General features: G+C 40.6%; 1 protein-coding gene across 1 annotated transcript in view; it reads right to left on the bottom strand.

Annotated features, from left to right (window-relative positions):
* LOC137649962 (glutamate receptor-like) overlaps positions 1–15000 on the bottom strand; it is a 53095-nt gene that overhangs the window by 11502 nt on the left and 26593 nt on the right. The window contains exons 6-7 of the mRNA XM_068382947.1: positions 14652–14753; positions 744–820 (exon numbers count right to left, since the gene is read on the bottom strand). Of these exons, the coding sequence (XP_068239048.1) occupies positions 744–820; positions 14652–14753 (179 nt within the window). The remainder of the gene's footprint in view (positions 1–743; positions 821–14651; positions 14754–15000) is intronic.

Here is a 15000-nt window from a genome sequence, read left to right as displayed (position 1 = left end):
AGTTCAGGTACATAATCTTTAATTATTAAAAACTCATAAGATTATGGGCATAGAAATTTGTCTTCGAATGTGAAAAGGAGACTATCCGTCTAGTATAAATTCCCTACATATCGTCCTACCCTTAGAATTGCGTGCATATTTGCATTTAAAATCTTGATATTGGGTGCCTGTATAAGAGAGAGAGAAAAAAAAAGAGCAAGAGCAAGGGTAAGTAATGTCACTTTTTCGAAAAAATTGATACTTTTAATAAAAAATCAAACGTTTCATTTGTGTAAGAAAGGTAATCTTAACTCAAAAATGGCTTTGAAAAGTAAAGTTCTAATAAATTTTCTTCCACTCCAGATCGTAACGCTTCTCCTGGATGAAAATAAAAACTGGTTATAGATGAATGGGAAGGCAAATATTTTAATCATTCAAACTTGATGATGGGTTTTACAAACAAATGAAGTCCACGTAGTGATGCATAGGCCTTTAAGATAATTCCGTCTTTATACTGAGACTTCTGAATTCACTACATTTATATAAGTAACATTTTACTTACAGACGCATACAAACAAATAGGTTTTGTATAAAAAAAAACTCATACTGTGAATACAGTACTAAAAAGGCAATTGAAAGAAATATACGAGAAGGAAACTTATTAGTTTCTTATGACATCGTGGTTTGAGGGTAGATGATGGTAAAACGAAGTAGGTCTTTAGAATACAGTCGGGAACTGTATCTGGTTTGTAAATTCTACTTACGCTACTTTGTTATGGATGTTGATGTAAGAACCCCTCAGGTCAAAGAGTCCAGGTTCCTGGTTGATCGAGAAAGTTACCTGTTAGAAGGAAGTTTGAGATCAGACATTTGAAAACCGTCTACTGTGCAGTCTAGAGAAGTACACTAGTTTAGAGTTTATGGGCAAATATGGTCACAATTTCCCAAGCCCCGTTGAAGATCTGATGTAAGCTTAATAACCTAATGAACTGAAAGTTGTTTTATTATCTTTATTAAAAAGGAAAACATTAACCGTCCTCTGGGACTTTTAAATAATGCACTGAATAATTAGGAAAGAATAAAACAGACCTATTTAAGATAACAGCAGTAGAAGGAATGCTCAAGTGGTGGAAAGTCGAGCAGGGTTGCGGGGACAGCGGTTTTTTTTTTTTTATTTCCAACAAGGATGACGATACAGAAACATTCATGTGATTAAATGAAATCCAAAAGAGATTTTGAAAAAATAGGATGGTTATGGCATGAAACGGGAAATAATAGACTTATAAAGCTACAGCATGAATACATTCACTTCATTCGGAATTTCTTATGCGTTTTAAGCACTGATATAACATACTGAATGAAAAAGAAAGATTTTTTTTTTAAAACACACCGAAGACACCTTACATAAAAATAATAGATAACTTCTTTGCATAATAAAAAAATTGGTAAACATATACATTGCAGTATATGAATCGGATAAGAAAAGAAATTAGGGGGAGCCTTTACAACGAACTTACATCTCGAAAGTTTGCATAGAATTAGGAGTTGTAAACTCTCTAATCAGGTTCTGTGACTCGTGCTTCGCCGTCCGTGGTATACACACTTTACGTTGGATAATCGTTTACAAAATTTACTCCTTTTTGAGTTAAAGCGTTTGTTGATGCGACAGAAAAAGTGAAAGACGTTATTACAATGCAATAAGAATAATATATTAGATAGTGATATGTGAAGAGATAAATTATTCGAATCATCCATTAACTTCTGAAACATCTATTGACTTTAAATACTTTTTTAAACGCAGGAATGAATTCCTTACAGTCATTTATACTGTGCCTCGGCTACGGGGCATTTTTGGTCCTCGGTGCGCTTACTTTTACTTGGAGTACGAGGTCAACGAAAACCGCCAAGTCAAAGAACTTAGAGAATGGATTAAGCTCAAAGGTAAGATATTGTCCCATTTAGTCCATCTATTCATAAGCATTGCAATGAAAATAGTTAATACGATACGAAAGTTTTGACTGATCTGGTGTATAATCTAAATTTGCCATGGGGCCAGAAAAAACTTTAACTTTATACTTAGAAATACACGCATAGAAGTTTTATATATATATATATATATATATATATATATATATATATATATATATATATATATATATATATATATATATATATATATATATATCCGACAGCAACAACAACAAATTCAACCGCTTCTAGTCCATTGCAGGACAAAGGCCCCAGACATGTCAATTCATCTCTAGGGTTTGGCCAGTTTTCATCACCAAACTGGCCAGCACGGGTTGGTGCGCTACAGGACAATTACCCCCTAGGACAATTACCTTCCCGTAATAGTTAATTTGTTAAATGAGCTTTTACTCGTTATCTATTTTATATAATAGTTGAAGATTTCAAAAATAAAAAAATAAATAGATCGTTAACTTTTACTTTCAACTGTTTTTTTTTCTTACAAAAATATTGACTTACTCCAGACTGGGATTATTTTAAAAACTTTTTCGTATGTTTACAGAAGTTGCTTCCCAAGAGAAATATGGATGCTGGAGGTAAGAAAAAAGTCCTGTAAGGAACGTTATTCCTTGTACCAAAAAAGTTCTATTGAAATATACCAGCGTTACTGGAGTTTAGAAGTCGATATGACAATGCAAAACCCTCTATGATGTACACATTGTACTTCCGTTCATCGTGTATCACAGGCCTTTCTACTTGTAGTCAGGGTGAATTAAATGGGATGGTGGATCAGTCCAGAAATAATTAGCAACAAGAAGTATTTCATGACAGTGGATGGAGAATTTTGTAGCATGCCATAAAAAACCTCCCTCTAGATCTTATTTTTTTTTTTCCAAAGACTCATTAAAAAATGCTAAGATGTATGATTTTTCCCTTTTTCAAAATTGGATTAAATGGGCACTGCTAGTCTTCTGTTATAAAGCTTGACTCTCTGAAAAAGGATTGTTCATTAAACTATTCCATTGGAAGCCTAATTTGATTTGCACAGGCTCACATTGTTAGCAGTTGTCTGTGTCATTTAGACCATTATGCCAAATGCTAGGATCATTGAGGGTCATTCCACACTACTTACACCCACCCTAGAAATAATTTTTGATATCCTGAAATTCAATTATCTAACGCCACGATCGAAATCAATGGGACTTGAACCCGGTTGTGCCAAGCAGTACACAGAAATTAAATCCCATTGTTAGTAATATTGATAGTAATGGCGAAGGACTTTGCGGGCATGGTGAAATGATGTATTTTTGGGGATTAATTTAATAAACTAAACATGTCAGAGTCAAGCTCTTGGGAGGAATGTAATGTATAGGCTGAGGATTGGCCATAGTCGGCCAAAGCACAAATATCTTTTCGTTTTTTTCTTCTTATGAGCGATATTCATGCACAGTTTAAGAGTACTTCAAGTTTTGCTTATTATAATTTTTACTTCTTTGCTTGCTTTATCATTCAGTTGAATTTATAGCTATTATTATTATTATTATTATTATTATTATTATTGCAGTTGTTGTCAATTACTTATCTTTTCAAAGTATTTAGTATCAATTTTCACCAACAGATTTCAGTTATGTTTGATTAATGATAATTTTTATTCATCCTCTTTTTTTTTCAAATACTTTAATCATTATTTGATGCTTCTACTGATAGTGGAGAAGATATCAGAAAATTTTCCGGAGAATCTTCCATTTCCGGAACCAGACACCAAAATTAGCACACAGACTCGTCGGGGATTGCTCTTTTTAATAAAAAGGATGCTATTGAATTTACAGAAATATTGCATTTCGCTATAAGATGGCAAAGACTTGCCTTATCTGAATACTCTTGATGTCAAATCATACATTTTTTTTTTTTACTGCGTAGAATCCGAATTTAGAAATATGTACTTACCCATTTCCTATATAAGCTATAAAAACTTTAACAAAACAAGAGGAAGAGAAACTAGATAGAACAGTGTGCCCGAGTGTACCCTCAAGCAAGAGAACTCTAACCCAAGACAGTGGAAGACCATGGTACAGAGGCTATGGCACTACCCAAAACTAGAGAACAATGGTTTGATTTTGGAGTGTCCTTTTCCTAGAAGAGCTGCTTACCATAGCTAAAGAGTCTCTTCTACCCCTACCAAGAGGAAAGTAGCCACTGAACAATTACATTGCAGTATTTAACCCCTTGGCTGAAGAAGAATTGTTTGGTAATCTCAGTGTTGTCAGGTGTATGAAGTCAGGGGAGAATCTGTAAAGAATAGGCCAGACTATTCGGTGTCTGTGTGGGCAAAGGGAAAGTAAACCGTAACCAGAGAGAAGGATCCAATATAGTACTGTCTGGCCAGTCAAAGGACTCCATAACTCTCTAGCGGTAGTATCTCAACGGGTGGCTGGTGCCCTGGCCAACCTACTACCTACATATATATATATATATATATATATATATATATATATATATATATATATATATATATATATATATATATATATATATATATGTATAGTTTGCCTAAGTATATTATACATAGAAAATAATGGTGTCATTTGAAAAATGAAATTATTTATTACCTGGTTCTTTAATATCTTTAGACATTTTCGTCTTTTGAGATTTACTGAGGATTTAGTTAGACCCAACTTGTGAAGGTTTAAATGCTGTTTGCCTCCCCCCCCCCCCCTTTGCCTTATTGTTATATGGGACTTGAGTTGACACTTCTGATTTTATAATTCTTATGAAGCCTATAGGCCTAGAATTAAAATGAAGAAGAGACTGTGGAGAAATTTCACAAATCGTAACTTTATGCCCAGATAGACACCTTTCATAAATGACAAGATTTGTTAAAGACAAGACGACAGAGCCATATTATTATTATTATTATTATTATTATTATTATTACTGTTGTTGTTGTTGTTATTCGAGATACGTTGCTATTGTAGAATCTGCCCATTATAGGTGTGGGGGAATATGTCTGACCCGATTATAGCTTTCACTTCGTAAATTAAAGTTGGATAATATAGGTAGATTTAATTGTATTTCTGGTACCGAAGATAACACACCACTTCGCTTATTCATTTATCATTATTACTTCTCCCTTAATAAACCCCTCAAGAGATTAGACCTATATAGGCAGCGTTGACTGTTATCTAAGCTTTGGCTTGAAATAATTTATTGCAAGTTTCGAAACCACGACCCTAACTACCTTTTGCTTCATACACAAAACAACATAAGCAAAATCAAGTAATAACTTTGAATTGATAACCCAAATGCATAGATGGTTATTATTATTAGACAACAGGACTAAGCTTAGATTATTTTCCCTCTTTTCCACTCCGACTATCTACAGACACAGTTCCAGGAATAGTCTCACGGAATCAAGGTGTTCAGAGGGATTCGTGTTTCATTAATGTATTACTTTTTTTTTTCTGAAATATTATTGTAGCACAATCGTTTTAACTATAATATTTTTTCAATAATAAAAATTTTCATAACAGTTGAGCAACTTTGTGCATTCATACACATGTTTACAAAGTGAAATATAAGATTTATTACTAAGTGACAAGTTATGTTCAACGCTGTCCAATGCAATAATAAATAATTAGCAACAGTCTGGCTGCATACTGTAGACGGGAATCCGCCCCCCCCCCCACCTCGTGCCCTATATTAGTAGAGGAAGAGAAGAAGGAAAAGGATAAGAAAGGGTTACTAATGAGAGAGAGAGAGAGAGAGAGAGAGAGAGAGAGAGAGAGAGAGAGAGAGAGAGAGAGAGAGAGAGAGAAGAATTCAACACCAGACCAAAGAAAGCCTGTTGCTGTTTTGCTGGATAACCGGGGGACGTCAGTGGCAGGATACTCTCTTTCTATCCTGCCTGTCTCGGAACCCCAAACCGAGAGGTAGTCCTGAATCGGAAGACACCTAAGAGGAAGGATCCTCAACGGAGTCGATTTCTTAGGGCTTGACCCGACCCAGGACTCTCGGAAAACCCGAGTCTCTTTACTTTAGGTTATCCAGGACGATAGACATCACTGCCAGTACTTGCCGGAAAATATTCTCCATTTAAGAAGACTCAAACATTTTATGGTCTCGACTTCGGCCTGAAGGGCCAGCCCCTTTGCCGATCCCGTGGCATAGGAGCTCAACGACACTAGATTCGCTGTCAGGGGAGGTTGAGATGTTGTGAACAGGACGCAATAACCTTGGCCGATCACAGAGACCGTCCAAGCATCGGCCCCGTGTTGCTGCCACCTGCGGACGCAACGCTGAAGGCATCCCCCCACAGGTGGATATGCAGGGGGACTGCCACCCCTAGGGCTTGCGGCCGCAGCCGCGGCCGCCACCCCTAGGAGTCTTGCCTCCCCTGGAGGACTTACCGCCCCTCTTGACCTTGGCTGGAAAGGGCTGGGGCTTAGACACCACCTTCTTAGCTGCCGGTGCCTGTTTGGGACCCTTACGAGGCTGTTGCTGCTGTTGTGGCGGGGCTGGAGGCTTATAGGGCCGAGTTGTAAGGGCCCTATGGAGGAGGGAGTCCGTGCTGGATTTCCTCCACCTCTCAGCCGTTCGCTCCATGTCTTGAGGCTCAAACAGGCTCTCCCCCTTCTGCTCGCCAGCGATCTCCAGCTCGCCAGCGATCACCTACGCGCCAGGGATTACCTCCTCGCCAGCGTTCACCTGCTTGCCAGCGCGCTCAGGCGATCTTAGTATCGCCTATTCAACAGCGACAGCCAGCGCGCCAACGTTCTCCAACGCTCCTGAAGGAACATGGTTCGCCAGCTTCTAGCTCGCCATCGCGCGATCGCCCGCCTGCGCATGCTGCTCGCCATCACTCGCCATTGCACGATCGCCCTCCTGCGCATGCTGATCACCATCGCACCCCATCACGCGATCGCCCACCTGCGCATGCTGCTCGCCATCGCTTGCCATCACGCGATCGCCCTCCTGCGCATGCTGCTCGCCATCGCTCGCCATCGCTCGCCGTTGCACGATCGCCCTCCTGCGAATGCTGATCACCATCGTACCCCATCACGCGATCATTCACCTGCGCATGCTGCTCGCCATCGCTTGCCATTACGCGGTCATTCACCTGCGCATGCTGCTCACCATCGCACGCCAATGCGTCGACATGCCACATCGCGCCATCGCCAACTTGAGCGACTGCACTCACCAGCTCGTCATCGATCGCCTGTGGATCTACATCGCCAGCGATCTTCCTCACCTACGCGGCAGCGCGTTCCCTCGCTGTCGCGCCAACGCTTGCGTTCGTCGCCTCGGACACGCGTTCATTTACCTGCCCACCCTCGCGCCCACTCGCCTGCGTGCCCGCGCGACCGCTCGCCTGCGCGCCCGCGCGTTCATCCACCTGCGCGCTTGCGCGATCGCTCGCCCGCGCGTTCATCCACCTGCGCGCTTGCGCGATCGCTCGCCCGCGCGACCATTCGCCCTCGCGCGACCATCGTTCGCGGCGAATTCCGCAGCCGGTGGTAGCACCAGGAACGCGTGCTCCTAGACGGCACTCGGGATCACCTCCATCCAAACACAGGTTGGTAGTGCAGGACGAGGAGAGGTTAGTACATCATTCTTCCCCACCTTCTTTTCAGGCAGGTACCGTGGTGTCCACTCCAAAGGATCGCCCGATCCCTTTCCCTTTAGCGAGGATTTCGGACTCTGTGTCCTTGGAGCAACAGACTTGGTTTGGTCCTCTGGCACGGGCGTTAGTGAGGGTTATGAAACCAGCACTCGCCGGCCAGGGTAACAATCCAACGGCTGTCTCTCCTACGCTGGAGAGAAAGAGAGGAGTGGACTTCGTGGTGACTTCCCCCAGGGCGAATTTGGTTCCCAAGAGGTCGGTCGCGAAGGTCCCTTCTCCTGCACGAGTACTCTCTCCTTCTCCTGTGGACAAGGCCTTTCCGTCCTCAGGTGAGTCCAGTGGGGCGGTAGTCTTCCCCTCGGCACCAGGGGGGGAGACTTCGCTTCATGCAGGAGAATTGTCTCGTGAGGAAGGGGCCCCTCGAACCTCGTTGTTGGGATCCTGTATCCCTCCCAGGAGGGAGTCCAAGAATTCCAAGAACGTCCCTAAATCCTCTGCAAGGATTCGTCAGGAACCCACGACTACCCAGGGGAATGTCCACGTATCACCCCAGGAAGAGATTCCTGGAGCAGGAGACTTAGCTGCCAGCCCGCAGGGAGGAGAACAGCAAGAATCCGAACATGCCTTCTGGCAGGTCCTAAGCCTGATAAGGCAACTTAATGGGCTTACGGATCCAGTCATCGCCCCCCCTGAAGGCAAAGACACGATTCTGGATGAAGTGTTTGACGTTCGGAAGGCCCCTAAGACCAGTGCGGCTCTGCCCTGGTCTCGGGGGCTGAAGAGTGCCAGGGCTAGGGCCAACGCTCAGCTCGCACTTCTTGCCTCCTCCAGTCGTTCCACTGCCGGGAACAAGCTCATCCCTCCTCCTCGCCTTCAGCAGAGGAGGTATTTCGAGATCCTGGGTGAGCACAACCTCGCTCTTCCTCTCCATCACTCTGTGGAGGAGCTGGTGAAAGGAGTTCCCCTTGAGAAACTCTCTGCCCGGCAGGTGTCGTTCTCGGCGGCAGAGATCCTTAACCACGAGAAGGTTGCTAAGTGTGCCATGCAGGCCACTTCGTGGCTGGACTTTTGGCTAGGATCTCTGGGCATCCTATTGCGATCGGAGGACTTGTCCAAGGAGACCAATAGGAAGGCTCTAGAGACCTTGCTCTCGGGCACCCGCTCCATCGAGTTTTTGGCGCACCAGGTTACCACCCTGTGGGCCAACTCGGTGTTGAAGCGTCGCGATGCTGTGTCCGAGAGCTTCCATCCGAAGGTCCCCGCCGTAGATGTGTGTAGGCTCCGACATGCTTCCCTTCTGGGGGAGAGCCTGTTTGAGCCTCAAGACATGGAGCGAACGGCTGAGAGGTGGAGGAAATCCAGCACGGACTCCCTCCTCCATAGGGCCCTTACAACTCGGCCCTATAAGCCTCCAGCCCCGCCACAACAGCAGCAACAGCCTCGTAAGGGTCCCAAACAGGCACCGGCAGCTAAGAAGGTGGTGTCTAAGCCCCAGCCCTTTCCAGCCAAGGTCAAGAGGGGCGGTAAGTCCTCCAGGGCAGGCAAGACTCCTAGGGGTGGCGGCCGCGGCCGCGGCCGCAAGCCCTAGGGGTGGCAGTCCCCCTGCATATCCACCTGTGGGGGGATGCCTTCAGCGTTGCGTCCGCAGGTGGCAGCAACACGGGGCCGATGCTTGGACGGTCTCTGTGATCGGCCAAGGTTATTGCGTCCTGTTCACAACATCTCAACCTCCCCTGACAGCGAATCCAGTGTCGTTGAGCTCCTATGCCACGGGATCGGCAAAGGGGCTGGCCCTTCAGGCCGAAGTCGAGACCATAAAATGTTTGAGTCTTCTTAAATGGAGAATATTTTCCGGCAAGTACTGGCAGTGATGTCTATCGTCCTGGATAACCTAAAGTAAAGAGACTCGGGTTTTCCGAGAGTCCTGGGTCGGGTCAAGCCCTAAGAAATCGACTCCGTTGAGGATCCTTCCTCTTAGGTGTCTTCCGATTCAGGACTACCTCTCGGTTTGGGGTTCCGAGACAGGCAGGATAGAAAGAGAGTATCCTGCCACTGACGTCCCCCGGTTATCCAGCAAAACAGCAACAGGCTTTCTTTGGTCTGGTGTTGAATTCTTCTCTCTCTCTCTCTCTCTCTCTCTCTCTCTCTCTCTCTCTCTCTCTCTCTCTCTCTCTCTCTATAATTATTTATTTTTGCATTGGGCAAGCGTTGTTCGTAAGTTGCCACTTAGTAATAAACCTTATATTTCACTTAGGAGATATGTGTATGTATGAAACAACGGTGGTCAACTGCTATGAAAAATATTGGATCGTTAAAGAAATCGTGCTAGAATATTTCAGAACAAAAAATAAATACGGTAATGTAGCCCGAATCCCTCTAAATACCGTGATTCCTGGAACTGAGTGGGAAAGAGGGCGTCAAGAGGGAAAATAATTCAAGCTTAGTCCTGTTGTCTAATAATAACAATTTATGCATTTGGGTTATGAATTCAAAGTTATTATTTAATTTTGCTTGTGTCGTTTTGTGTATAAAGCAAAAGTTAGTTGGGGTCGTGGTTTCGAAACTTGCAATAAATCATTATAAGCCAAATTTCAGGTTATAGTCAAAGCTGCCTATATACTGTAGGTCCAATCTCTCGTGGGGTTTATTCAGGGAGAAGAAATAATGATAAATAAATAAAACTATAATTAATTCTACCTCTATTATTCAATTTTACTTCACGAATGGAAGTCTATAATAGGGTCAGACATATTAACCCAAAGCTGTAATGTGCTGATTCTACAATATAAACGTATCTCGAATAATAATAATAATAATAATAATAATAATAATAATAATAATAATAATAATAATAATATGGCTCTGTAGTCTTGGCTTTATAACATACTAGGGCATGGCTATATGTCAGATGGCAACAATAAATATTTGCATCAAATCTTATAACTTAATAAAGGTGTCTATCTGGGCATAAAGTTGCTATTTGTGAAATTTCTCCACAGTCTCTTCATCATTTTATTTTTAGGCCTATAAGCTTAATAAAAATTATAAAATCAGAAGTGCGAACTTCAAGTCACATATAACAGTAAGGCGAGGGGCAAACTGAGCATTCAAACCTTCACAAGTCGGGGCTAACTAAATAATAAGTAAATCTCAAAAGACGAAACTTTCTAAAGACATTAATGAACCAGGTAATAGACAATGATTAAGACTGATAATACAAATATTATTGTTTAAGTAAATAGTAGACAGCAACAATTCATTAAAACATATAATTCTTTGTAATACATAGGCCTATGTGAATAATAAAACACGCAAATTCCAGTAAAACAATTAGAATAAAGACAATTTCATCTTTTAAAAGACGTCATTATTTTCTTGGTATAATATACTTAGGCAAACTATATATATAAATATATATATATATACATATATATATATATATATATATATATATATATATATATATATATATAATATATATATATATATATATATACATACATATATATCTATATATATATATCTATCTATCTATCTATATATATATATATATATATATATATATATATATATATATATATATATATATATATAATATATATATATATATACATACATATATATCTATATATATATCTATCTATCTATCTATATATATATATATATATATATATGTATATATATATATATATATATATATATATATATATATATATATTTGTTTATCCTCCTGGGAATAATGTCAAGCAATCTATTACAAATATTTTCCTCACGCACAGACTCCCAAGATGATAAGCATTCGCTAATGATTGCTTGTTTACTATTGCGAACGGGAAACGATTATGAAAATGAACGCTTGGTTATAAAAATGAGTTAACTCTTTGTTTCCTTCTTCGGTTGTGTAGCTGTATACTGTACATATAGTACACTCTAAACCTCGTATCTGTAGCCGCACAGTGCTGTGTAGGTCAGACCAAAACAGTAGCATTCTCGTCGACTGCAGCATTCCGACTTGCACCTACAATTAGTCAGCTACCGGCAACTCTCTGCAATGGGTGGAAGCTTTGTCCAAATTATCTTTTCTTAGTCTAGCACAAGTTTAAGGGAATTTTTCCTTTCCTTGTCACCCTGAGTCTCACCCCACATCATCGCTTTGATCTAGTTTCAGCTTTCATACTAAATGGCCAGTAGAAATAAAAAACAATGTCTGCTCTCTTGTATTTGGTAGAGTGTAAGAAGTACATCGAGCATTGCTTACTCTTCAAAAGTTTTTGAACTTCATGAGGGCCAATCACCCACTAATGCTACACCAGGGTTGTAACTTGGCTCTCAAGAATAGTAATGAGGTGGGATTTTTGACATGTGTGGAGTTTTCTGCTATCATTGGAGGGAAGAAGTCTGTGATTAGTTCTCATGACGGAAGAACTCCTTCAAGTCATACTCTCTGCCCTGGCATGATATGAACAGCTTGGAGAACAGACGATTGTTTGCTTTGAAGAGTCAACAGATACTGATACCTGTAGTAAAAAGTCAACCCTGTTCCTTTTGATTTGTTCATAGATGGTGGATTCTTCTTTTCTTCCCCGTCTCTTAATAAACTCCTGGAAATTGACATTTCCTTTCTCAAAGTGTGCGCTAACCAGCTCTGAAAAAACTTCATTGAGCAATGTTCTTTGCATCAAGTGAAAGCAGGTCTCAACTCAGCCTGGAGAAGATTGCTCACATCTTGCATGCCTTGTGAGAGCTTTTATATTCTCTCAAGGAACACTGTGCTCGTTCTGTTTTGTCATGCTGGATGGTGTGTTTAGAACCCCCCTTGATCCCACTTCTTGCCTCATACTGTGTACCCAAGTGGCTGACTTCAGGACCAGCTACCATCCACCATCTCAGTACTGATAGGTCTTCAGTCATGCCCATTGCACTCCCGCCTGCCTTGATGACAGTGATGGACCCAGAACAAAAAGCATCTCATTTATTGCATGGAAGAGGGAAATATTAGTCACATAGTGTAGCCATTATGTTTTTGTGGTTGTTATGCACATGGTGATTTGAGCTCTTCACTCTTCTTCTTCTGGCAAGAACAACAATTGCTTCAGTCAGTCTGGAATTTACAGCCCTGGGTCTGATACTTGCCATCTTGGTGAATGGCATTCAAGGTATCATACTATGGTAATTATCTTTATTCCGTGAATCGAAGCCGAGGATTTATCCTTTGACCACCTTGATCTCAATCATTTAGAATTAGGTATGAGATACGACTAGGTTCGAGAATAAATATAAAGGAATGGTTGCTTATTGATCCAGGGCTTATTAGACAGCATCTGGGACGCTAAAATAATGATTTAGGCACACTAAATAATCATTCGGCTGATACTGAGCCCCATACTGAGGTTCACAACAGTGGTGCCATCCAGCGTGTCCTGATTGAGTGTTGACATTGCTCTACTGCAATGAGGAGGTCAATGGGTAAGTACATATTTCTAAATTCGGACTCTACGCAGTAAAAAAAAAATGTATGATTTGACATCAAGAGCATTCAGATAAGGGAAGTCTTTGCGATCTTATTGCGAAATGCAATATTTCTGTAAATTCAATAGCATCCTTTTTATTAAAAAGAGCAATCCCCGACGAGTCTGTGTGCTAATTTTGGTGTCTAGTTCCGGAAATGGAAGATTCTCCAGAAAATTTTCTGATATCTTCTCCACTATCAGTAGAAGCATCAAATAATGATTACCAAAGTATTTGAAAAAAAAGAGGATGAATAAAGATTATCATTAATTAAACATAACTGAAATCTGTTGGTGAAAATTGATACTAAATACTTTGAAAAGATAAGTAATTGACAACAACTGCAATAATAATAATTATAATAATAATAATAGCTATAAATTCAACTGAATGATAAAGCAAGCAAAGAAGTAAAAATTATAATAAGCAAAACTTGAAGTACTCTTAAACTGTGCATGAATATCGCTCATAAGAAGAAAAAAACGAAAAGATATTTGTGCTTTGGCCGACTATGGCCAATCCTCAGCCTATACATTACATTCCTCCCAAGAGCTTGACTCTGACATGTTTAGTTTATTAAATTAATCCCCAAAAATACATCATTTCACCATGCCCGCAAAGTCCTTCGCCATTACTATCAATATTACTAACAATGGGATTTAATTTCTGTGTACTGCTTGGCACAACCGGGTTCAAGTCCCATTGATTTCGATCGTGGCGTTAGATAATTGAATTTCAGGATATCAAAAATTATTTCTAGGGTGGGTGTAAGTAGTGTGGAATGACCCTCAATGATCCTAGCATTTGGCATAATGGTCTAAATGACACAGACAACTGCTAACAATGTGAGCCTGTGCAAATCAAATTAGGCTTCCAATGGAATAGTTGAATGAACAATCCCTTTTCAGAGAGTCAAGCTTTATAACAGAAGACTAGCAGTGCCCATTTAATCCAATTTTGAAAAAGGGAAAAATCATATATCTTAGCATTTTTTTAATGAGTCTTTGGAAAAAAAATTAAGATCCAGAGGGAGGTTTTTTTATGGTATGCTACAAAATTCTCCATCCACTGTCATGAAATACTTCTTGTTGCTAATTATTTCTGGACTGATCCACCATCCAATTTAATTCACCCTGACTACAAGTAGAAACGCGAGAGAAAAACAACAGGGCAGAAGAGAAGGAAAGAACAGAACCACTGTAATATATATCTACGTGGAAAAAAAAACAGATCAATAACATACTCGTAAAAGTTAACAATTACTATAGCAGAGTTAGGTAGTTCAATATTCGACTGGTCTTGCACTCCCAGACACCTGTCGTCCAGAAAGGGGTGAAATGGAAATCTCTCTCAAACAACCGGACATCCATCAATTTATATGAGTGACTGTACACTCGGAAACCACAATCTACCACAAATTGCCGAACCAGCGGCTTGTAATTAGGAAATTGGGAGGGTGTGGGAGTGGTTGAATCTCTGTGTTTAAATCTATGTAAATATTTTGCAGTCATATTTGACGGGTCGCCAACACTCGTATTGATGATAATAAACAATAATTGTAGCAGTAGTACTGTACCTGTGTACCTTCCCGCATGAAAGGCAAAATCTCCTTCAATATGTTCTCGTACAGTATCACAAACCAGTGAGTCAAGGCCGATTCCAAGTACTGCTCGTGGATCTGTGAAGAACATTATTTACTATAAATACTCAACTTAATAATAAAAACCACAAAGAAACTTTTATATAAAAAAAAGTACGTGTCCTGCCATCTAGAAAATTAGTGTTAATGTAGTATTTACGAACCATGATTAAAGGGAAAAAATTCCTTTCAAGAAATCTACTGACAATACTGAAGAATGTATATGGATTCCCCACCAAGTTATGTGGCAATTTCTGTATTTGTGTAAGTGGAGAATTATTTCAAA

The sequence above is a fragment of the Palaemon carinicauda genome, chromosome 1, assembly GCF_036898095.1.
Source record: "Palaemon carinicauda isolate YSFRI2023 chromosome 1, ASM3689809v2, whole genome shotgun sequence".
In the NCBI taxonomy this organism is placed as follows: Eukaryota; Metazoa; Arthropoda; class Malacostraca; order Decapoda; family Palaemonidae; genus Palaemon; species Palaemon carinicauda.
The sequence above is the reverse complement of the archived record's forward strand: the minus strand, read 5'-3'. Positions and strand labels throughout refer to the sequence as shown.